General features: G+C 40.9%; 1 protein-coding gene across 4 annotated transcripts; it reads right to left on the reverse strand.

Moving 5' to 3' along the window:
* Positions 1-25690, reverse strand: LOC126035390 (activated RNA polymerase II transcriptional coactivator p15-like). 4 transcript variants are annotated; one of them, XM_049793951.1, is made up of 6 exons: positions 23960-25690; positions 21945-22017; positions 20140-20256; positions 6159-6267; positions 5173-5248; positions 1-3546 (listed from the first exon to the last, which is right to left on the reverse strand). In XM_049793951.1, exons 2-6 carry the CDS (start codon positions 22014-22016, stop codon positions 3459-3461), a joined length of 462 nt encoding a protein of 153 aa, XP_049649908.1. In that variant the 5' UTR covers position 22017; positions 23960-25690; the 3' UTR covers positions 1-3458. The 4 variants fall into 4 exon arrangements, with proteins under 4 accessions (XP_049649908.1, XP_049649909.1, XP_049649907.1 ...); XM_049793952.1 differs by lacking the exon at positions 23960-25690 and adding an exon at positions 23833-23953; XM_049793950.1 differs by lacking the exon at positions 23960-25690 and adding an exon at positions 23759-23953.
* Positions 25691-26396: the final 706 nt, after the last annotated feature.

The raw sequence follows: 26396 nt of genomic DNA on the forward strand, positions 1-26396 counted from the left end.
CAGACTGCAAAGTTTTATTGCTATATACAACTTAAGTTTCAATTTCAAGTAGTTAATTGTTAGGGTTGCCTCAATCTCACGTTTGTTCTTAATATATGCAATGTCATTCATCTCTCCCTCAGATATATTGTACAATATTTTAGTGAATAGAACAACTTAGGTCTTTTCATTCCTAAGATGAAATGGACTTTATTTTCAACAGCCTGAAATTATTCTGACACATTAGCCTATTGGTGAAAGCAGAAAACATTTAAATTCTTAAGGTGTGAAATTTCTTATTTAGATAGCTATTCTCTATGCAACACAAGTAACAGGGTTATGTAAAAATCTTACCATTTCTTTACTTCAGCAGTTTTTACCTCATTAACTTCTGCCCAAGTGAACTGATATCTAACAGTAGTCTACTAGGCATGATGGCCAAGGAGGCATAAAATGTTTTTCTTATTTAGCCTTATCAAATACACCTAGAGATTTCCAAGAACATAGTCTGTGCGTTACACCAACTTTTGCAGTTTTACAGCAAACTCTATTCATCTTTAGGATTATGGAGAGCCTACCTCCTTCCAAAGGACAATAATGTTTTTAAAAACTTGACTCCTCAACCCAACCTCAGTTCCTACTTCATTCACCATCCCATCCATGACGAGCATATGGATTCACTCAAAGCAAAAAGTACACTGAAAACAGAATTAAGCAGATCTTACAAAAAATTATAACATTTTTGTTCAATGAAGTCCATACCAAGGGAACAGCTGTGTCACCAAGTTCTCAGTCTAAGTTATCTCCATGACTAATGGCATGTCCCTCTGCTCACAAGACAGCACAATTTAAGCTTCCCTGATAAACCATCACTGAGCCAAGGAACATTTATTTCAGTTCTTCAGCAGGTATCTTCACATTTTTACATAACAATATTAAGTTGAGAGCAGGAGACAATAAGCTTGATTCACAACAGGAAAAACATTGCCTATCAGATTGCTCTTCCATATGTAGTCACCAGAGATACAAAGATGAATCCTACCAATAAGTGGCAGTAAATGGGAAATAAGTAGGACACGATGATCCTCCATCAACCCCAAACTGCATTTCTTCCCTTTGAGCCAAGGTAATTTCTAAATCTGTGGCTATAAATTGCTAAACTAATCAAAATTACTTGAAGAAAAATCTGTTTGGTTCAAGGCTACAATCAGTTAATCCACTCCCTACAGATCGGTCACAGCAAGCGATTTTTGTTTGAAAAACAAATATCCTTCCTAAAGAAGCCTACACTAATCTAATTATGACCAATGATAGAAAAAAGCTTCTTACCCATTTATTTACTTAATCTATGGTTACATTTATTGTCAGATCAAAAAGAAACTCCACTCAAAAGATAATCAGCCATTTTCTTAACAGTAGCAACTTAATAGGTACTTCCCTTCTGTCTGGTGTTTGAAAGTGTGTTTATATCTGCTACTTCCATATTCACATGACACTTGTTCTTCTATCATAATGAAAAATTTCTATCCCTCTGGGCTAACACAAGCAACCACCCGCCCACAAACATGGACCAAGTATAAAATGATTAAGTTTCCAAATTTCCAAATTACAACAGTTGCAAGAAACAAGTTGTTATGAAAATGGCTATTTAAGAAAATAAAAAGTTTTAGTGCAGCTAAATTTCTATTAAAAATAATGCTATGTCAACAGAAGTCTTCATTTATTTCCCAGTGCTCAAATTGTTATTACACATATGCTATTTAACTACCTTTTATTTGAACATTAAGATAATTACAGTTGGAGGGCACATATTTCCAGTGGCCTCTCCAGAGTAGATACCACCAGAACAAAACATGAAACATTCCACGTGGTTAACAATATGACATTTGAGTTACCAGAATTACAATAATAAATTTTTTGCTAACAGATCACATAAGTACATAACTGGGGCATTTCCTTTAACAGAAATATCAAACTTAGTACTGCATTTGTTTAACTTCAATATGAACATCTCTACATAAGAGCAACATTGTACATGAGTTTGATTTAGCACACATATGGTACTTTGGCAGCTCTAACTGTGATGTATTTTTCCTCATAAGCTCCATAGTAGGTTTAATTTATGAAACACATTGCTAATATGCCCAGCAAAAATATCAAGAATCAAATGCATCTTTCTTTTGCCACTTCAATGGGAAAGGAAGCAGTGGTTTTTATCTCATATTACACAGTCTTTTCATACATGCACAATTTTCTTCCATGGACGCTTCTACATGTACCCTAACTACCATTTTGTCTACAAGAAAATAATCTTTATTCAAAAAAAATCTGAATTTTCTTCTCAAATTAGAAACACTACAGCCATGGACAATTACATGACAAATCACTACCAACTATTTATTTCAAAATAACATTGAATGTGTCAAATTTTTATCAAGTAACCAGCACATCAGCCATCTGAGATGCAATTAATTCCCTCACAATTAAACACATCCCATTTTGAGTTCATTTGTGAAACTGACTAGTTTATTAGTTACTTTTTCTGTAGGACAGTCATGCAGACATTAAGACTGGCTCAGGTAAAATATATGATATTTTATCATTATTACAGGCAGAAATATAACTGGCAGATGGAAAACTATTTTTAACACACACAAACTAAGTAAAATCAAACTGCCCCAAGTTTTCTCAAGTAAAATGGGATAAATGGCTCCAGTAATTATCATCACAAATTCAGCATGGATGTTATCTATAAGAGGAACTAATAGTTCTTGGTTAACAAGTACTAATTTCTTTGAACATCTCTACCATCAGTTTCCACAAGAGAACTAATCACTATCTTAAAACTTTTTCACTTACTCCCCCAAAATGAATGAATTTAATTCTCCACCTTCCACAATTATATTGTACTCTGATACACAACTGTCATCCAATGACCTACTACCACAGCAGTCCAAGTGAGGACAATGTTCCCTCTATTATGATAATCATGCACTTTAAAGTAGCCACATGAAAGTTTTGAGGTAAAATGGTTAAAATCTGGTTGTAAAATTTCAGATTTAAAGGAAAAAACCCATATATACATACCACAAATAAAAAAAAAACCCAAACAAAAAACACCTAGAATCTGTTGTTAGTGATCTGAAGCAATTTATCTCATTCACTTATCTGTGAAAATTTTAGCAGATATTTCATATTTATTCTATTTGGTCCAAATATCCCTACATGCCATTAAGAATCACTCAAAAAAGAACGTTGTGCCCAAAAATGCAGCTGCTACCACAAAACATCTCTTCATCCTTTTATTCACCCTCAAGCAGTTCTTAAAAACTCAGTTTTCCTGAGCTATAAAAAAACCCCCGATCTTAACTTTATTTGAAATATGTCAACAATGGATAAGTTAAAAAGCAGGTAGAGGTATCTGACATAATATTTAAATTAAAATAAATATATAACTAATTTGATGAAGTTGCCCTTCTTCACCCTTCAATACCCATTTGAATTGAACTCTGCAGCACAGGGACGGTCTGTGTATGGCACTTAGCAGAACAGGACTTCCATGCATGTCTGCAATATAAACAATTATATTAAGATATTCCAAAATTAAACAAATAGTAAATCCTGTTTATGTATACAAAATTTTAAAAATACATTAAATTTAACATCAAATGGGAGAATTACAGCTGAACCAGTAAGTTGTACATTCACTACATAGCCTTGAAATGTCAATTTTCATGAAGTTGTTTCATCTTCTTCCTTCAATTAACTGAATTAAGTCAGAAAATAAAACTCTTCTCCAATTCTGCTAACATACATTTCTTCACTGTAGTTGTTACGTGTCAGCTAACTTTGATCTTTCACCGTAAACTTCTGTACTGGCATGCCCCTTATCTCTCCAAGTTCTACTCAAACATTATATTCTCCCTTCTTCATTCCATAGTTTGTGACACCTACCAAGAAGCCCTTCAACTGGGGCAGCATCTAGTCTAATAGAGCTTCCACTGGACAAAGCTTTTCTTACCAGAATAGTACACTGGTAGACAAGCAGAGTTCTCTAGAATCATGATCCACTGTGTACCAGCGCTCCATTGTAAGCACTAAGTATCTTCTGTACAAAAGATACAACAGTTGTACGCATGTAAGCCACACAAGGTGAGCCAAGTTAAATGGTTTAAGTGGGCAGTGTGAACAGGGCAGAAGCATGATAGCCAGACATTTTGGCTGAAGCAATTTTAACCCCATTTGACTGTTTAACCTGTGTTACAGCCTAGCTTAAGCATCATTGTTTATACAATACTCTCAAACAAACAAAAGCCTTACAAAGACAGGTTAACTGTTCTTTTCTATAGACTAACTAGTCAGTATGTGTTCAAGAATGAATTTAATGCAAAGCTTGAAAAGGGTACCTAACTAATAACCACCATTTGGAGCTTTTAAATACTATCTTACTCTGAGGTATATGTCCATTACTGTAAAAGTTTATGCATCACATTCTAAAATCTAGGGCCCAAGAATAAAGGCTGTATTTTCTAAGCCAAGCAAGCTATAGAAAAACGGGAAGAAATAGTATGTGGCTTGCGTTCAAGTGTTATTGTTTAGCATAACACTTCATGCAAGTAATGCAAAAAAGTCTATATACTCAGGACTGTTTACATCTGAATAAATACGGTAAATTAGCAAATACAGTATTTAAAATTATCTAAAAAAATGTGGTTTACCAGGTATTCACTGTTTGTATCAAGTCTTAAAACAGAAAGCTGTCAGGGCAATACCAAAGAGTATGAAATAAAGTAAAAAAAAAAAATAAAAATTAAATGGAGACATTTTAAGAAATCTCCTCAGAAAATAAATTCATATTGACGGTTAACTAAACTGAAACTAAAACAAAGACTAAAGCTATTAGGTGGCCTTATCAGCAAACACCTTCAATCAAAAGGTTTACATATTATTTGATTTGTTTCTTTTATACCATGAGGTGAAAGCAACACATTTGCTTTTAGTAAAGTATACACAAATAGCCTCACTCAGAATACACTTTTAATGCACATTAAAAAAGTATTCATCTTACAAATCGTTTTGCAATTCAAATATACAATAGCTTGGAAAACAATATTTTAGAAAATAAAAGCCAATGTAAAAAGACCACTCAAAACAACTAAAATTATAAAGGTTTCTGTATGGCTCTGTATTTACAGTTTTCTTACTGCATCATCAATATCAGAAATCTGTTCCTTCAGCTGGTTCCACTGTTCTGGATTTAAAGAAATACCTGAAATGCATTAAAAAGAAATACTTAGGACAAAAAGAAAATTGTAGTGCAGGATCTTGCATAATTACTGTCAAGGCTGGTTTCATACACAAAGTCTATGTCACGACTATTAATGTTTAAGCTACCTCAAGTGTAACAACCATCTCAGTTACAAAGTTAAACTACTAATTTGGAACACTTCAGTTTAATTTTATACCTTAGCTTATCTCTGGAGAAATTAAACTTATGAAGAAAACAAGTGCAGTATAACAAATTCATTCACAAGTGTTAGGCTAAACACAGGAAGTGAAATACAGCTCTGGCCTTGATAGAAGGAAGCACAAGAGAAATGTAGGAAATCAACTGCTGTGTTGCAGATTAGAAGCACAGTACCAAAACTTGAACACTTGAGGTATTTTCACCTGAACTAAAATCTTGAAATATTTTTTACAAAATTAGTCACATTAAATGTTTTAATTATTTTAATCTAAAATCTGATAGAAATTGAAGATCATTGTTTTAAAGAAATTAACATCTTATTACAAATGAATAACTTAAATCTTTTCAGTGACATTTGAAATAAGAAATCCAATTGTAATAAAAGCAAGAAATGGCATTAAGTTAATCAATGGGAAAATGCGTGGCTATGTATATAACTCCAATACCAAATTTGCTTGTATTTCATGCCTTTTTTTCCATAAATCATGAGGGGTCCATTTAGGAAAACAGACTCAGGCCAAAGAAACCACTTTGCTTTTGTTTATAACCTACAGATAAAACTAATCATTTGTTAAAACATAAGTTATAAAAAAGTAAACATATTACTCTAAAAATACCATGTAGTAACAAAGTATAAAAATCTGATACACAAAGTTCTCCAGCAAACTGCAGACAATGTTTTAATAGAAATTAACATGAAGCAGAACAATACCTTTTCTGCCAGGCTTCATTTCACCTTCTTGATCCATCCAGTATTCTCTAATATCAATTAAGACTTTCCCTTTAAAGTCACGAACACTGACATATCTCATTTTGCCAATCTGTCAAAATACATATAAGAATATCTTTTAGATATTTTACATATTACAGCATTCACTTTTCCCAGCAGTATCACACTTGGACATGTGACATTGCACACTGCAGCTTATTTTAGACACCAGAGAAACAACTAGATCAAGAGCTTAATCCAGAGTAGTCAGTAGGCAAATAAGTAATGACAATATAAATGGGTGAACAACTTAAAACCAGTTGAGCATTTAATGCTCAATGTAAAAGTGGCTCTCCTGGAATAAAAATACTTATATTCTTAACAAGCTTACCTCTTACAAAAACCACTAATTTACTGTTTTCTGAAATAAAATTTTGCCTCTATTATAACCATCTTTGTTAGTAGCAGTTGTAAACAAACAGGGAAGAGGGAGCTCTACTCCCAAATCTAACTTTTAGTCCATTCCACATGTACAGAAAGCAAATTAGATATTCACATGAGATAAGCACAATTTCTAGAGGATTGTTCCCCTCTCCTTTTCTTTTTTTAAACACAGTAAATACAGATGGAAACAAAAGTAACCCACCAACTGTGCCTGCTCCCAAGTCCTCATAGCACTTACTGGAACTGTGGTTAAAAGACTATCACACTGCACCAGATGTTAAAAAAAAAAACACCCCACAAAACAAAACAAAACAAAAACCCAAAGAAACAACCCATCCAAATCCTTTAAGTTTACCAGCATGTAGCATAGTACGAAATGACTTTGGAATTTCATAATTTCACACAACAGTAGCTTAACTGAATTATGAGGGCTTCTCTTTTCTTAGGACAAGAAAAAAAAGGGGGGGGAGGGGAAGAAGGGAAGAGAGACAACAGGCACAATGATGACTATGCATTACACTATATATTTAGACTTCCTCAAATTTTTCCAAATTTTATAAAAAAACCTATTCATTCACATAAATTCATAGTATAATGTGAATTTGAGAATCAGAAATTAGATAATAAAAACACAATCAAATACAATTCATGTAAGAAATTCTTAGTATTCTGTATGCACCTTCTGGACACACTTTATGAAGAAAGAACACATTATAAAGTAAGCAGTTTTAAAAATAGAATATTCCTTCCCGATACAAACATTAGTTTAGATTTCAACTTCCTTAATTTATGGATCTTGAACTTAGACATAATTTAACGGGGGCCAAACACATGTTACAAGTATTAAGTCTGACCAGGAAGCATGAACAACTCTCTAATCAACTAAAATCATCCACAGATGTTTAAGTCAAAAAAATATAATTTCACAAAATATCTATAAAAAAGTATGCTTTATGTTTTTTTAAAGTAATTTTTCTTCTTATGCAGATCATGCTAAATTAACTTGAAAATTTATTTTAAAACAATTAGGCCATCTTTAGATACTATAAGACTGAAGCAGTTGTTTTCCTACTTCAAAGCATCCTTTAAAATGAAAAAGTTTATAAGATAGTGTCCTGGTTTCAGCTGGGATAGAGTTAACTGTCTTCCTAGTAGCTGGCATAGTGCTATGTTTTTTAGTTAGGTATGAGAAGAATGTTGATAACACTGATGTTTTCAGTTGTTGCTAAGTACTGTTTAGACTCAAGTCAAGGATTTTTCAGCTTCTGATGCCCAGCCAGCAAGAAGGGTGGAAGGGCACAAGTACTTGGGAGGGGACACAGCCAGGGCAGCTGACCCAAACTGGCCAACCGTGTATTCCATACCATGTGACGTCATGTCTAGTATATAAACTGGGGGGAGTGGGGGTGGGGGGAACTGCCGCTCGGGGATTTATTGGGCGTCCATCAGCGGATGGTGAGCAATTGCACTGTGCATCACTTGTACATTCCAATCCTTTTATTACTACTGTTGTCATTTTATTAGTGTTATCATTATCATTATTAGTTTCTTCTTTTCTGTTCTATTAAACCGTTCTTATCTCAACCCACGAGTTTTACTTCTTTTCCTGATTTTATCCCCCATCCCACTGGATGGGGGGGAAGTGAGTGAGCGGCTGCGTGGTGCTTAGTTGCTGGCTGGGGTTAAACTATGACAGTCCATTTTGGTGCCCAACGTGGGGCACGAAGGGTTGAGATAATGACAAACCTGACCAGAGCTTGTTAAAACAAATTTTTATAAGCATTCATTATATTGGTCTAATAGTCGCTGGTCACTATGTTAATTTATGTGTTCTTAGAGTTGTTGCTCTGGTTTTTAAAGTTCTGTTATGTATCACCTCGCTTGCTGTATGTAGTTCCTCTTCTGCTGCTTATCATCCATGGGAGGTGGATTAAGGTTTTCGCTTTGATGTGTTGTATAACACTTGTTTATGGTATGATAAAGTCATCGGTTGTGGGATTAATCTGGTATTTGCACTCAGCATTGTCACCTCTATACTTCGGAAGCCATCTGTGGGAAACTATTAATAATTACACCCTTTATCTTTCCTCCTCGGAGAGCCAATCTATGGGTGGGGCACTTTTCTTCCCTTTTCCCTTCTCCTTCAGTCCAGTTACAATGGTGTTTGAGAATTTTGAAAAATTTGAATACTCCTGGGATGTTGAGACCAGCACGGTCCTAGCCTTACTGCTAGGAATTAGCATGCTCCTGAATGTGGTTCAGCTCTTGTTTAAGGTTAAACAACTATTTAAGAAGATCACCCAGAGATCTGCCCCAAGGCTGGATAATTATGAGTGGCAGGGTGTGTGGGCAAGTACCTGGAAAAGTGGGCACCTCCAATGTTTTGGAAATTCACCTCTGAACAAGTGCAGAATCTGGAAAAACTAGTAAAATATTTGGAAAAGGTATGCTGTCGCCTTGGCAACTCCAGAGAGATACAAATCACTGCAACATGCTGGGGCCTGGCTTATGCCTATAAAGCCCTGTTCAACACCACTCAGTACCCTCAAGGGGAAGAGAAGGTCTCTGGATCTAACAAGACAACAGGCACTGCGGCTACTCAAAACTCGGTGATGGGCACTGCAGTCCCTCCAGCCCTGGCAACGGGCACTGCAGCTACCCAAACGCCGGCAAACGGTACTGCAAATGAACCAGCGGACCAACGTGCACCAGTATCAGTTGCGCCCATACAGAAGAAGAAATATTAAAAAAAATCAGTTTGCTTAGCAAAGGATGAAAATGAACCAGGGCCATCACGGGAACAGGAGGAAGAGGCAAAACCAGAGGTAATCACCTGATCCCTATCCCTGAGTGACCTGAGGGATATACGAAAAGATTCCAGCTGGCTGCTGATTATCACCTGGCTGCTCTGATGCTGGGACAATGGGGCTAGTAGCCTGGAATTAAAAGGTAGGGAAGCCAAGCAGCTGGGACTGCTTTCCAGGGAACGTGGCATTGACAAAGCAATTGGAAAAGGGACACAAGCCCTCAGCCTCTGGAGGTGACTCCTGTCAAGTGTGAAGGAAAGGTACCCCTTCAAGGAAGATGTTATATGTTAACCAGGCAAGTGGACCACCATGGAGACAGGTATCCAATATCTGAGGGAATTAGCTGTGCTAGAGACGATTCATCATGACCCGGACAACCCACAATTACCCAAAGATCCAGACGAAGTCCAATGCACACGACCCATGTGGTGGAAGTTTGTACGGAGCGCACCACTGTCCTATGCCAACTCACTGGCAATAATGACCTGGAAAGACAAAGAGGCACTGACGATGGATGAAATGGTTCACCAACTCCGTCAATACGAAGAAAATATCTCCTCCTCCCTACAAGCCTGCATTTCGGCTGTGGAGAAGCTGTCCCAGGATGTCCAACAAATCAAGAAGGATATGTCCTACTACCCACCCCACCAATACGGGCCAATGTCTCAGCTATTAGGGGTGAGCCTTCCTCTGCCCAAGAGAGAGAATATAGAAGGTACACACCGCAAGGTGCCCTGTGGTTTTACCTATGTGATCATGGAGAGGACGTGAGGAAATGGGACGGAAAACCTACCTTGGTCCTAAATGCACGGGTACATGAGCTGCAAGGAAAAATCACCACAAAAGCGGATTCTCCCAGGGAAAATGCTGCTCCAGTTTCCAAACAGAGTAGAAGGGCTGACTTTATTTCTGATCCTCTTGAAGGGACTTCTGAGCCAATTTTACAAAAAGTGAATACTAGATACTCTGACCAGAATTAGAGGGGCCCTGCCTCCAGCCAGGTGGAGGAAAGGGATAACCGGGTCTATTGGACTGTGTGGATTCGATGGCCTGGCACGTCAGACCCACAGGAGTACAAGGCTCTAGTAGACACCAGTGCACAGTGCACTCTAATGGCATCAGGTTATAAAGGGGCAGAACCCATCTGTATTTCTGGTGTGACAGGGGGATCCCAAGAGCTAACTGTATTGGAAGCTGAAATTAGTCTAACTGGGAATGAATGGCAGAAACACTCCATTGTGACTGGTCCAGAGGCTCTGTGCATCCTTGGCATAGACTACCTCAGGAGAGGGTATTTCAAAGACCCAAAGGGGTATCAGTGGGCTTTCAGTATAGCTGCCTTGGAGACGGAGGAGATTGAGCAGCTGTCTACTCTGCCTGGTCTCTCTCAAGACCCTTCGATTGTGGGGTTGCTCAAGGTTAAAAACAACAAGTGCCAATTGCTACCACGACGGTGCACCGGCGGCAATATCGCACCAACCGAGACTCTCTGATTCCCATCCACAAATTGATTCGCCAACTGGAGAGCCAAGGAGTGATCAGCAAGACTCGCTCACCCTTTAATAGTCCCATATGGCCAGTGCGGAAATCTAATGGGGAAGTAGATTATCGTGGGCTGAATGAAGTCATGCCGCCAACGCATGCTGACGTGCCAGACATGCTAGACCTTCAATACGAACTAGAGTCAAAGGCAGCCAAGTGGTATGCCACAATGTGCCAGCCACAGTTTGTTTTTACTCGGAGAGGCGACCAGTACACCTTGAATTACCTGCCCCAGGGGTGGAAACACAGCCCCACCATTTGCCATGGACTGATCCAGGCTGCACTAGAAAAAGGTGAAGCTCCGGAACACTTGCAATACATTGATGACATCATCATATGGGGTAACACAGCGTAAGAAGTCTTTGAGAAAGGGAAGAAAATAATCCATATCATTCTGAAAGACAGTTTTGCCATAAAAGAAAGTAAGGTCAAGGGACCTGCATGGGAGATCCAGTTTTTAGGAATAAAATGGCAAGATGGACATCGTCAGATCCCAATAGACGTGATCAACCAAATAGTGGATATGTCTCCACCGACTAATAAAAAGGAAACACAGGCCTTCTTAGGTGTTGTGGGGTTTTGGAGAATGCATATTCCAAATTACAGTTTGATTGTAAGCCCTCTCTATCAAGTGACGCAAAAGACAGTTTTTAAATTGGGCCCTGAGCAACAACAAGCCTTTGAACAAATTAAGCGGGAGATTGGTGATGCAGTAGCCCTTGGGCCAGTCCAGGCAGGACAAGATGTTAAAAATGTGCTCTACACTGCAGCTGGAGAGAATGGCCCTACCTGGAGCCTCTGGCAGAAAGCACCTGGGGAGACCTGAGGCCAACCCCTGGGGTTTTGGAGTCGAGGATATCGAGGATCCGAGGCTCGCTATACTCCAACTGAAAAGGAGATCTTGGCAGCATATGAAGGAGTTCGAGCCACCTCAGAAGTGGTTGGTACTGATGTTCAAAGGGAAAGTTTCCTCTACACATCACGTGACTGATGCCACGTGGAGTAAGTGGGCCGCACTGATCACACAATGGGCTCGCATAGGAAACCCCAGTCACCCAGGAATTGTGGAAGTGATCATGGACTGGCCAGAAGATAAAGATTTTGGAATGTCGCCAGAGGAGGACGTGATGCATGCTGAAGAGGCCCTGCTGTATAATAAACTGCCAGAAAATGAGAGGCAATATGCCCTGTTCACTGATGGGTCCTGTCACATTGTGGAAAAGCATCGAAGGTGGAAAGCTGCTGTATGGAGTCCCACACGACAAGTTGCAGAAACTGCTGAAGGAGAAGGTGAATCAAGTCAGTTTGCAGAGGTGAAAGCCATCCAGTTAGCATTAGACATTGCTGACTCATGGATGGTGGCAAATGCCCTGTGGGGGTGGTTACAGCAATGGAAGCAGAGCAACTGGCAGCACAGAGGTAAACCCATTTGGCCTGCCACACTTTGGCAAGATATCGCGTCCCGGTTAGAGAGTCTGGTTGTAAAAGTACGTCATGTAGATGCTCACGTAGCCAAGGGTCGGGCCACTGAAGAACATCAAAACAACCAACAGGTGGATCAGGCTGCCAAGATTGAAGTGGCTCGGGTGGACCTGGACTGGCAACATAAGGGTGAGCTATTTATGGCTCAGTGGGCCCACGATACCTCAGGCCATCAGGGAAGAGATGCAACACATAGACAGGGCATCAGGGAAGAGATGCAACACATAGATGGGCTTGTGATCAAGGGGTGGACTCAACCATGTATACTATTGCAGAAGTTATCCATGAATGTGAAACATGTGCTGCAATTAAGCAAGCCAAGCAGTTAAAGCCCCTGTGGTATGGAGGGTGATGGCTGAAATATAAATTTGGGGAAGCCTGGCAGATTGACTATATCACACTCCCACAAGCCTGCCAAGGCAAGTGCCATGTGCTTACAATGGTGGAAACAACCACCGGATGGCTGGAAACATATTCTGTACCCCATGCCACTGCCTGGAACACTATGCTGGGCCTTGAGAAGCAGGTCTTGTGGCGACATGGCACCCCAGAAAGAATTGAATCAGGCAACAGGACTCATTTCCGAAACAACCTCATAGACACCTGGGCCAAAGAGCATGGCATTGAGTGGGTGTATCATATGCCCTATCATGTACCAGCCTCTGGGAAAATTGAACAATACAATGGACTGTTAAAGACTACATTGAGAGCAATGGAGGTGGAACCTTCAAACATTGAGATACACATTTAGCAAAAGCCACCTGGTTAGTCAACACCAGAGGATCTGCCAATCGGAGTGGCCCTGCCCAGTCAGAATTTTTACATACTGTAGAAGGGGATAAAGTCCTTGTAGTGCACATAAAAATATGTTAGGGAAGACAGTCTGGGTTACTCCTGCCTCAGGCAAAGTTAAACCCATTGGTGGGATTGCTTTTGCTCAAGGGCCTGGGTGCACTTGGTGGGTGACTGTATTGGGTCTGCCTGAATGGAGTGAATTCTCCCCATAGCAGCCCTCATAACGCTGTGCTCTGCATTGACAGCTAGAAAGGTGTTGATAACACACCAGTGTTTTGGCTACTGCTGAGCAGTGCTCACACAGCATCAAGGCTGTCTCTCCAACATTTTTGCCCTTCCCCCCCCCCCCCCCCAACAGCAGGCTGGGGCAGGGCAAGATCATGGGAGGGGACATAACCAGGACAGCTGACCTAAACTAACCAAACAGATATTCCATACCATATGACATCAGCTCAGATATAAAAGCTAAGTAAAGGGAGACGGAAGGGGGGCATTTTCATCTTCCGGAGCAACCACTACGCGTACTGCAGCCCTGCTTCCCAGGAAGTGGCTAGACATCACCTGCTGATGGGAAGTAGAGAATAACATCATTTGTTGTTCTTTGCTTTCGCACGCAATCCTTGCTTTCACTTTATTAAACTGTCCTTATCTTGACCCACGAGCCTTTTGTTATATTTTCTCCCCCCGTCCAGCTGAGGAGGGGGAGTGATAGGGCGGCTTTGGTGGGCACCTGGTACCCAGCCAGGGTCAACCTACCACAGTGGTGCGAAAAGATGGGGAAGTCCGATGTGTGCCTCAAGGGGACTTGATTTTAGGTGAGAATAGGCAGAATTAAACTGTATATTAGTTGCTATATAACCCTGCTACTGTATGTTGTCATTACTATAATTGTTATATGCTATATCCATAGTACTGTAGTAAGAATCACTTAGATCAAGCAAGAAAGAATTGTGATCAAACTGAGCAAAGCGCAGTAGTGATGGAACCAGAACTGACTCCAGCATGCAACAATCCAACAGTGCGCACCATCCTCCTGCTGCGTCCAATGTCGCCTGCTCATCACACCACACTGAAGCCCAATCCTGCTCTGCCGACTGAGAGGACTTTGCACCATGCCTCCTGCCCAGAAAGACTGGTATGACAGATGGAGCCCAGAGTCAGGAACTAAGTGAACTCAACAAACATTTTATGAACATGATCCATAAACTAAGGGAATGATAGCTCTGCATGTGTATACGTTTTGTGTATATATATATCATTGTCTATATATCTCAAAAGGACAGAAAAGGTGATGATCTTTGACCAGGATGTAACTGAAGGTATGGGAACTGAGCATGACATCAATGGTATAGAATAAGGGGTGGATACTGTCCTGGTTTCAGCTGGGATAGAGTTAACTGTCTTCCTAGTAGCTGGTATAGTGCTATGTTTTTGAGTTAGGTATGAGAAGAATGTTGATAACACACTGATGTTTTCAGTTGTTGCTAAGTAATATTTAGACTAAGTCAAGGATTTTTCAGCTTCTCATGCCCAGCCAACAAGAAAGCTGGAGGGGCACAAGAAGTTGGGACAGGATGTGGGAGCAGCTCGGAACACCTGGCATTTGTTTTCAAGAGTGACCATTAGAATGTGTTGTGCTGCATGTTTGCCAAGCCTTTGAAGAACTAGTTTCACAAGGTCAGGTCAGAGGATGGCCTTGTATATGCCTGGGAAGATGTGGCTGAAGACAGTCATGAGTATGTGTATGGAACGTTTTTATCTTTAACTGTTCTGAGGACTGGCAAACATCCCAGCCGAGCCAGATATGCGCTCCTGTGTTAGTAACATGTAAGTATGCTGTAAGAGACAATAAAGAGTTCCTTTTTTGCCGTTGCTTCGGAACCATCTCGTTGTCATCCCGAGTGCCTCTTTCATTCGCATTTTTGGTGCCCCGTGTGAGGAGCCAGGAGACTTCAGAAAGCTCAGAGGAACTTTCCGGCGACCCGCAACCCAACAGGTGAGTAATTGTGGCCACAATTCCTTAGAAATAAGGAACAGTAGCGTCCGTTGAACAGAAAAGCTACGGGGTTGTGTAGAATAGCACGCTGGGACAAGCTGTATCACAAGAGCATCACTTATACTTAAAGGTTTTGCAACAAATAGTTCATGCAGCAGGATTTAAGCTTAATGAAAAGCAACTAGAACAGTTATTGCTCTTGGTAAAAGAACACTGTACTTGGTTTCCACAGAACAGTACCTTTGATATAAAGCTTTGGGAAAGAGTGGGGGAGCACTTGCAAACAAGAAAGGAGCTAGGGCTTGCAATTCCCGATTCAGCTATTGTAACGTGGAAATTCCTTTTTGCCGCTTTACAACCGTTAAAGGCTTCTGAGACTGATGCGGAACAAAAACCTGAGGCTGATGGTGATAATAACCATGATTCTGATGATATTATTCCATCGGCTCCAGTGGACCCCAAACTAGAACCAGATTTATATCCCCAATTACCTCCACCACAGCCCACACCACCACCATTAACGCACACACCCTGCCAGCAGGCAGGCGGGCGGGCAGCACAGGCTCCACGGGGTTGCCGGCCCCCACCACCGCATACAGGTCCCCGCCGCCCCACCACTGCCTTCCACGGCCTCTGCGCCCACTTCGCCACCGCTTCCCGCGGTTTTGATAGCAGGGGGGTTACGGGGTGGCTTCTGTGGGGGCTGCTGGAGGTTTTCCCCTGTGTCTGACAGAGCCAATGCCGGCTGGCTTTAAGACAAACCTGCCACCAGCCAAAGCTGAGCCAATCAGTGATAGTAGTAGCGCCTCTGCATATTAAAAAAAAAACTGGAGAGGGGGAAGAGAAAAGGGGTTGCAGCACACAGAAACGGCAGCTGAAGAATGAGAACATATAAGAGAAACAACCCTGCAGACACCAAGGTCAATGAAGGAGGGGAAGGAGGTGCTCCAGGCACCAGAGCAGAGATTCCCCTGCAGCCCATGGCAAAGACCACGGTAAGGCAGGCTGTCCCCCTGCAGCCCATGGAGGTCCACAGTGGAGCAGATGTACACCTGCAGCCTGTGGAGGACCCCACACCGGAGCAGGTAGATGCCCAAAGGAGGCTGTGACCCCGTGGGAAGCCCATGCTGGAGCAGGATCCTGGCAGGACCTGCACATCTGTGGAGAGAGAAGCCCATGGAGCAGGTTTTCTGGCAGGACCTGCACATCTGTGGAGAGAGAAGCCCATGGAGCAGGTTTTCTGGCAGGACCTATGACCCCATGGGGGACCCACACTGGAGCAGTAGGCTCCTAAAGGACTGCATGCCATGGAAAGGACCCATGCTGGAGAAGTTTGTGGAGGACTGTCTCCCATGGGAGAGATCCCACGCTGGAACAGGGGAAGAGCGTGATGAGTGCTGCCACTGAGGGGGATGTAGCGACAGAGATAATGTGTGATGAACTGACCGCAAACCTCATTTCCCATTCCCCTGTCCAGCTCCGGAGGAGAGAGTGATAGAATAGCTATGGTGGACACCTGGTGTCCAGCCAGGATCAACCCATCACATGGAGATAGACAAAGTGCATTACAAAATAGAATGAAATTACATTGCAATTGGGAATTTCAAAAACAAGGGCTGTGCAACTCCTTTACAAAGGAATGAAAGTGTACGAGATTGGAATTAGGTGAAGGTGCATTTGCTATTAATATTGCAGGAGAGATCCAAGGTCTTGCACAGATATTACAAGATCAAATGGGAAATATACAAAATTAGCAGAATAAGTTGTTTTTCAAAGAATTGTCTAATAGCGTTAAATGGTTAAATCCAAAAACAGGGTTTGAAGGTTTAAATCTGTGTATCCAAATTTATATTGCTATTGAAGGGTTATTAATCATTTGTGTGTTTGCAGCAATCAGAATCATCTGAGGAGCAGTAAGAGGATTGCATCGGTTCGAAGCTAGAGTCCTCACTGCCTTCCTTGTGAATCTGATGTTCCTAAACAAAAAAGGGGGAGATGTGGGAGCAGCTCGGAACACCTGGCATTTGTTTTCAAGAGTGACCATTAGAATGTGTTGTGCTGCATGTTTGCCAAGCCTTTGAAGAACTAGTTTCACAAGGTCAGGTCAGAGGATGGCCTTGTATATGCCTGGGAAGATGTGGCTGAAGACAGTCATGAGTATATGTATGGAATGTTTTTATCTTTAACTGTTCTGAGGACTGGCAAACATCCCAGCCGAGCCAGATATGCGCTCCTGTGTTAGTAACATGCAAGTATGCTGTAAGAGACAATAAAGAGTTCCTTTTTTGCCGTTGCTTCAGAACCATCTTGTTGTCATCCCGAGTGCCTCTTTCATCACCACAACAGGACACAGCCAGGGCAGCTGACCCGAAGTGGCCAACAGGGTATTCCCTACCATGTGACATCATGTCTAGTATATAAACTGGGGGGAGTTGGCCTGGGAGGGATCACCACTTGGGAACTAACTGGGTGTTGATTGGTGGGTGACAAGCAATTGCATTGTGCATCATTTGTACATTCCAATCCTTTTATTATATACTGTTGTAATTTTAGTGTTATCATTATTAGTTTCTTCTTTTCTGTTCTATTAAACTGTTCTTATCTCAACCCACGAGTTTTACTTCTTTTTCTGATTTTCTCCCCCATCCCACTGGGCTTAAATTGCTGGCTGGGTTTAAACCATGACAGATAGTATTTTGTGATTGATTTATTAAATACTTTCACAGTACTACAAATGTAACATTCATAAATAAGGTATGATATCACAGTAGCTGAGTTCTTTCAGACTGAATTTGGTACCATGCCCAAGTCCATCAGCACTACTGGCAAAGGATATCCTAAATAGCCTATATGAACGTTTCTTGGTTTTACCTATAACACTTCAGTGACTCTTAAGGTCACCTATAAGCCAGCTTCAAGTAGTACTACTCCATAACATTTTTTTTTTCCAGGTCTATCAAAGAATATTAGTGCATTGCCAAGTAATTCAAGATTTGCTCTAAGAAATGAAATCTGATACAATATAGCAGATTATAGCTGCAAATACAGTAAAAGGGCTTAGGATTTGACTATTAAAGATAAAACTACACAGCTTAATTCAACTACAGGTGAGGGGCAATAATACAAAGTACACATCATTTACTCAGTAAGTCTACCTTAAATGTAAACAGTTCCATACTAAAATGCTGAATTAAGTTAGGCTTTACACCACTGTCTAGATTTCAGCTGAATGCTCACATTAAATTTCAAATGTTTAGCTGAACTCTATGCAAAACAGTTGCCACTACTAAAAGCTTTAAATAGACTTCTAAAGTACAGTTTAAGAATCTCAACCAAAATCTAGATTTAAGTAAATTGATGTTTCTTGAAGATCAGTTACCTGCAATTCTGGTATCGAGTCATTTCTGACCAATTCTTTGTTCACATAGCAGCTGATAGTCCTAGAATAATTTCACTGATCTAAAACACCTTTGTATCTCTGTAACCACATTACTGTTCCAAGGGCTATATTGATTTTTAGCACGGTAGTTACTGCAGTTCAACCTTCATAGACAAGTTTATATGCTTTTTATTAAATATCACAGCTCCTTAGATATACTATTCTATATAATTAAATAAAATCAGAAGACATTAAAAACTTTACATCCAGGTTTCCATTTCTTAGAATAAAACGCACTGAGCTGTATCTAGGTTTCTTTCACAGCTATGCAACTGACATGTATGAGTTGCAGCAATAGCCTTCAACATTTTTCCTCCTATTTCCAGTTTGCCTTAAGCTGCATACACACCATGGAAGTATAAACAGCAAAAAAAGCATCCTTCTTTCTTAGCTGATAACTATATGTATAACATTAGAAGCAGCACAATAAGCTATGTATTGGGTTTGCATTGCAAGGAATTGGTAGCAGGAGGGCTACAGGTGTGGCTTTGCGAGAAGCACTAGAAGCTTCCCCTATGTCCAACAGAGCCAATGCCAGCCAGCTCCAAGATGGACCTGCTGCTGGCCAAGGCCGAGCCCATCAGCAACAGCGGTAGTGCCTCTGTGATAACATATTTAAGAAGGGAAAAAAGTTGCTGCACAACAGAAACTACAGCTGGAGAGAGGAGTGAGAATATGCGAGAGAAACAACTCTGCAGACGCCAAGGTCAGTGAAGACCGCCAAGTTCCTCTCCTATCCCCTGCCCCTTTAAAGCCAGCTAGTCACAGACATAAGTCTTGATCCACACCCCTAAAACAGGTAATTCTGAGCTACATATATTCTTGCACAGCTTTCAGCACACATCATGGTTCCTGGGATTAGCCAAGGTGGTAGCAATACCCTGAATTCACAAATGCTTCTTGCTACTGAAAAATGTACATACACTCACCCCATCTTAAAAAGAAGGACAATGTCAAAAATTGCAATCTTTTTGGATGTTCAGTGAGGAAAACCTGCATCATAAAGGAACAAGCAAAACTTATTCCAAGACACTGTTTCATAAGACAGAAGCCAAGTTGCCCTTGACCTAGTTAAATAGGAATGAAGAATCCATACTTTGGTTTCTAAGAACCTTTCTTTCAAGAGCCCCGATTAAAATACATTTCCATATAGAGACTGTCCCGATCTAATATTTACAGTATACTCATGGTAAGTGCTGTATTTACAGATAAAATGACTACCCAGAGAGTTACCATGGGCAAAGACATGAGGGTTAGAATCAATTGCCACAACTCAGATTCTTTTACTCTGCTGAAACCTGACAACGCTTTTTCTGAGCATCTCATCTGCATGCTAGCATTGTAACCCTCTTTGGCCAAGGCTTCAGGAGATCAAGCACTATGCTACTATTAAGATATTCAGATTGTCTCATAAAATTTATACTGAATATGATGTAAATGGTTACCTTAACCAGGCTCTAAGAGAGTCATCAATTTTACCTGAAACATGTTCTCATCTCTGTTACTGCTTTGCTTAGAAGCGGCACCTTTTGAACTTTCACCAGTCTTTTGTTTCTTTACAGGCTTTTCTGGAGCTGCTTGCTTTTTCCGCTTTACCTTGGAGCAAGAATAGAAAAAGAAATGCATGAACCACAACTCATTTCATAAGTTACAAAAAAGCTTATGTTAGAGGTCACAAACTGCTAACTATGCAATACACATTATCGCCTTCCTTCTGTGAAAGCAGGAATCCAATACTATACATTTAGACTGGAATTTAAAAAAAAAAGTCTTCAAATGAGTCTATTTCAGTTCCCAGTGAAGTTTACCATAATACTTCGGCTTTAGAGAGAATTTAATTAGATTAAAACACATTTCAAAAAGCCTACTCTTTTTGTGCAGCAATATTGTCAGTTCAGTAGTTTTAATTAAAATTTTAAAGTCTGATGGAAGTTTCACCTTCCTTTCCACTGAGTGCAATGAAAAATGCAGGACAACTAACAACTCTTCTAAAAAAAGAAAAAATAATAGATGAAATAATGAAGAAAGGATCTGGAAGTCAAATCCAACAGAGGAGATTTTTTTTTTTTTTAAATCTGAGTCCAATCTCTGTCCATAGCATGATAAATTAAACATGTTTTTAAAACATTCAGATGATATCACCTATAAATCAGATTACTTTGCTAGCAGATGCTACAAAGTTACTATTTCCACTAATGGTTATATAGTAGTCATGTCAGCCTCAAGGAAAGAATAATACAAAGATACAAAAAATAAGTCTCACCTGCTAGAACCATATTGTAGATAACCTCTTTTAAAGACAAACAGTTCCAACAAATATGGGAGGTTGTCATAGAAGAAAACCCAAACCTTACTGCCCACTGAAGCAGACTGTTAGGCTATGTCTTTTCAGGAATACATTTCCCCAACAACAACAAATAATCACCTGACCATTTTCTCTTATATTAAGATTTGACAAAACACCTAATTTGTGAAGTGCAACCAAGTCACATTTGAACCAATTCAGTAAAGCAGTCTCTTCACATACTGCACTAAAAAAACCCTGATGTCTGCATTACCACATAGCATTTCTTAAAAAGATAAATTCACTGTTGTATTCAAATTTTTGTTCGTAATGACTGGTACATCTATACAAACTTATAAATTAAATAACTATTAAAAATAAATGAGAACACTAAATTCATGCATTTAAAACAGTTAATGTTAAAATTATCAACTCAAAGACATTCAGGTTGGCTCAGCTTTTAAGTGAGAAACTAGCAGATGGCATTACAGTAAATAAGAATCTGAAACAGAGAAAAAGAACAACACAAACAAGATAAGCAAGTGGCACATGGATGACAAGGCAAGTGGAGGTTTTTGGTTTGGACTTGCAAATAATCCAAATAACAAAAAGAAGGGGGGCAGGGGGTGTCCTCAAAATTAGTCAAAATTCTTGCCACCAGGGGCAGCTTATACAGAAGCCTTCTATCACTTGCCACAAAGCAGCAAAGAATTCCAGGAAGCATGTGGCTATATATACCATACGAAAAATCCTGAAGAAAGCAAAATGCAACTTAAGCAAAGAAGTTCACTGCAAAGCAAAAAGCATCCACCCAAACCCTAATTTTTGGGGGGAGGGGTGGGTTTTGTTTTGTTGGTTTTTGTTGTTGTTTTGGGTTTAAGTGTCTGATAAATCATATAGAATGACATGCATTTTGTGACATAATGCTCACCTAATTCTTTAACCCCAGCCTGAAATATAAGAGTTAATACAGTAGTTATAAACTGCATATAATGTTCACCTTTTTGTCAACTTCACTATCTGAATCACTGGCAGATGAGCTTGAAGACACAAGTTCCTTTGACTTAGGCATTCTAGGAAGAGAAAGATAACTTGAGAACACTATACAATGAATACATCCCATTATGGCTAGAAAGCCATCTTCAAACCTGTTTGTAAAGGCTCATCATATTCAAAGCCCTCCTGAAGACTTTCCTTAACTCTATCCCAGCTGAAACCAGGACACTGCTTTTTCATATAAGCTTTAATACACGTTGTAGATGTGATCTCAAACACCCTTCCCTTATATCTTCCCCTTTTTTGCTGCAAACTGCCTTAAATGCAGTGTTTTAGATTCTGAACTGTTTACAAATGGACAATTTTTCACCAGTTTTATATACCCCCGGGTATGGTAGAAACCATAATGTAAAAAATACAATACTGTCCTCCAGCTGAATTCTCAATATTACATTCATAAATATAAACAGTTAAGGCCCCAGCATTATCTATATTCTTACATGAGCATTTTGCCTAGTTGAATTTGCAAGCAACAGCTGCATAATTGTCATATATGATGAAGCTAAAGTTCCCATCAATAACAGAAAAAGTCTGAAAAAAAATCTTAGTTACAGTGAACTACAGTATTGCAATGAATATTTCCACTGCAGCTTTATCACATCAGTCACTAGAGTCTATTAATTTGCCAGACAAGCAGATATTCAACTTTCCTTGAATGCATGCCGCCAGGTGTGCCTCTACATCTCTCTACTATGCAAGCATATAGTTAGATATAGCAGTTGAACATCTTGCCTGCTACTAGAACTTCTTTGTAACAAATAGCTCATTCTTTCAGAATAAAAATAAGCATCACAGGGAGAAACTGTACAAAATAAACTACAGCTAGGAAAGGCTAATAAAAGATTAAAGCAGCGTATCTCAGGAAAGAAAAGGGAATAACTTTTTAAACTGGCAATGAAATAAACCACGTGCAAAGGAAAAAAATGGAGTCTGAATAATGCTAATGGATCAACGTGGTTCTAAAGTAGGGCAAATTCTGTCGTAATAGTTTGGAGCACAACGATGGAAGTTGTAGCACTGAAAATGAAACAGGGTATGGGAGGCACACATAAGCCACACGCTGCAGGATGGAGGCAGAGAAGAGCTGGAACGGGAAAATGCAAAAATAAGCACAGCAATAATATGAAATCGGGAAGCCGAACAAGAAAAGTCTGATACGCGGGAGGCGGGGGCACCAGCAGATGATAACCCCAGAGTCCACATCAGGATGAGAGAAGAACAACATGGAGGAAGGTGGGGGCGGAAACTAGAGGAAAAAGAAACAGGGGGTGGTGGGTACCCCTCGGAAGCTGGCAGGCAGAGCGTGAGGAAACACCGAAGCACCGCAGAGAACAAGGGTAGAATGAGACGGGCCAAGCGAGGACAAGGGAAAGGAAGATGAGAAAGACAAGCAAGTAGGAGCTAGGAACATCAGGTAGGTGGATCCCAGCCGCCATTTTCCTCCTCTCTTTCTCTTTTCTACGGTTCGTGTTGCCCCCCAGGAAAAAGGGGCGAAGGCCCAATAGGGGGACGCAGGCAAGGACGCCCAGGTCCTCCCGGGCAGGGCGGCAGCAAGAGGGGTGCAGGTTACCGGCGGCGAAGAAGCAGCAACACACACAAAAAAAAAAAAAAAAAAAAAAAAAAAGGGTTGGGGGTTGTCAGCGGGCAGGGTTAGATCCTGATGTGGGGGGAACGGAGCCGGGCGGTTCCCCATCACCATTTTCTCCCTCACTCAAGTCCTCTTTGCCCCCCCAACATGGCAGCGGCTCCTCCTCCTACCTCAGACCCGCTCCACGGCGGAGCATTCCTCCCGCAGAGCACAGCGGGCACTTGAAGAAAAGGGGAAGCCTCGCCACAGTTACCCAACGCACTTCTCCTGCACCAGGCCAGGAGGTACCAAGCCCCCAACAGCTAAGGGGTGGGGGATGAAGAAAATGGCAGCAGCCCCAACCGGACACGAGGAGAAACCCCAATACTCACGTCCTACTAGGCACACAACTCCTCTACACCACGAGAAAACCAGAAGTGACGCATCGCAGAAACCCCGCCCTTTACCCTGCACTATGTGGGAGGGAGGAGGCGTTTAAAGGGGACGTGTCCATTTGTTACTTGTTTCTACCTCCCCCACCCAAGCTGGGGCAGCAGAAAAAAAAAAAAAAAAAAATTGCCTCCCATGGGGCTAGTCCCCGCATCTACTGTTTCACACTAATCGAGAGAGGCCCGTGGGGGTGATGACAGAACCCTGCCCACAGCCCAGCCTGGAGCCAGACCTCGTCGGAGTTGCGGTCCCGCTGAGGGGAGGGGGAGGCGCGGCCGGGCCTTCACCAGCTGCCTGCACTCTGCTGAGGGACTGTGAGAAGGGGCCGGGAGGAGGGCCCTTAATACCTAAAAGGAACCCTTAAGAAAAATAAATCTGTAAGTTCTTGTTTTCTTTTGCTCGCTGCAGCGGTTCCTCGATCTCGTTTAGAGCTGCCCTGCCAGCAGCCGTGCCCAAGGGAAGGAGAGGAAACGCTGTGAGGTGGTGTAGCTGCGTTGACTTTGCATACCGCGGCACCTGAGGCGCTGTTCAGGAAAGTGCCGGTTCCCCTTTCACTGGGTAACTTGCGTTTTGTTTTCTTCCTGACGGGCTTCGCGATTGGGGAGCGGGTGAGCCTTATGGCTCCCATCTTGGTAGTCATCTTGTTATCAATTAATATGTATCATATGATTGAAATAACCAGGGAACTGCTAAAGTCCTGTGTACAGCCCCCATCAGTTAATATTTAAAATAGGGAAACAATAACTAGACATTATTTAGGGTTTAGGAACTAACTATTAGACAATGGGGCTTTATGTTTATGTCAGAAAAGGTAATGGATTGTGGTCTGATCAGCAAACCTTGAAGAACCGCTTGGAACTGCCAAGATTAGGGAAGAAGTAGGTAAAAGGTAATTCCTACAGGGGGAGATGGCGACCACCGACTCATTGACCACCTACTCAAATGATACCACCTACTCAAAAGAAGACAATGAAGGAAGAAGACAGTCTGCGCACTAATTTACATGAGGGGCGAAGAAAAAAGAACCAATCGTTAAGAGAAATAACAATGAATATGTATTACTTAAGTATATAAATGTGAGAACTTTTGAGGCAAGGGTGTGCTGTCTTGAGACAGACACCCATTCATGCGCATCAATGAAATTAATTTGAAAATACCTTGACTCTGTGTGTTACTGGCTTTGCACACCGGGTAAATGAACCCTGTTTGAGAGATGTGAAATATGTTCATCTGATTCGTGTTAATATAAACAATGCTAGGGCCACATAATAAAATGTGACCCTCACTGTCTATGTAATCTTTAACCATTTTGTCGATCCTTGTAGAACCCCAGGCCGGGAGGAGACAGATGATATGTACATAGTTCATTCTCTTTTTGCCAACCCAAAACCGGTTCTGTTGTTAACTATCCTAGAAGAGAACTGAGGCATTTGGATGTGTGTTTGGCCTCAGGGATTGCAGTGCTTGGGATCTTGATGGGCCATTTGTTGTGTGTACTTGTTGGGGGGGAGGTGTCTGTTGTGGACTTGTTTGGGTTCTGGTGATCGCGGCTGGTGCTGTGCAAGGTGTCGGCTGTTACACAGGATGTCTGCTGTCTGGCGCAAACAGTGGGGAGCCTGGTCAGAGATAAGTTTCTAAGCACCCACAAAACCAGGAGATGGAGAAGAACACGCCTAGTATGACTATGTAACGAACGTTAGACTATAAAAGAAGCTGTCTTGTTTTTCACGGCGCGCGTCTTGGTAGAGCAGAAGCTCCCGGCGTGCCCAGCGCTGTTTGCTTGCCTTTATTCATTTAATAAATTGTTAACTTTGCTTGGAATTCTGTTTGGGACAAAATTCATTTATAACAAGAGACAACAATCTTGGGTCAAGTGAAGGTCTGAAGCACTGGGGGCAGAAAGTTAAAAAAATAGTTCTGTTCTAAACACTTTTTAAAAGCCCTCTAAGCAAAAAAAAAATTGAAAATATAATCTGACACTCTTGCCTATTTCCATAGCATGTTTACACCAGAATACTGTGTCGTAAGTACCCTGCTGATGCTGTTTCCTGTGTCAGGATTTGAAGGACAGTACGTTTAGTTCATCTTGATAGCATATGTCAATACATTTCGTGTGGTTTGTTCAAATTTTTATGGTTTTAATATTTTGTACCAGCTGTGGAAACTGGTTTGCTGCTAGGTGACTGTAAAAGTGAGATTTGGTAAATAATTATTAGAAATATTATACTAACACTATTGTAATAAGTAATTATAGGTAATTTGCTGATCAAACAAGTTAAGAAAGGGAAACGAACTTGTTACACCAGATGTGAGAACATCCTGTTTTGACAAGAAAAACTTACCTACAATGTTATTTACTGCCATGAGAACGGAACCTTA

The sequence above is a fragment of the Accipiter gentilis genome, chromosome W (genome assembly GCF_929443795.1).
Source record: "Accipiter gentilis chromosome W, bAccGen1.1, whole genome shotgun sequence".
Classification (NCBI taxonomy): domain Eukaryota; kingdom Metazoa; phylum Chordata; class Aves; order Accipitriformes; family Accipitridae; genus Astur; species Astur gentilis.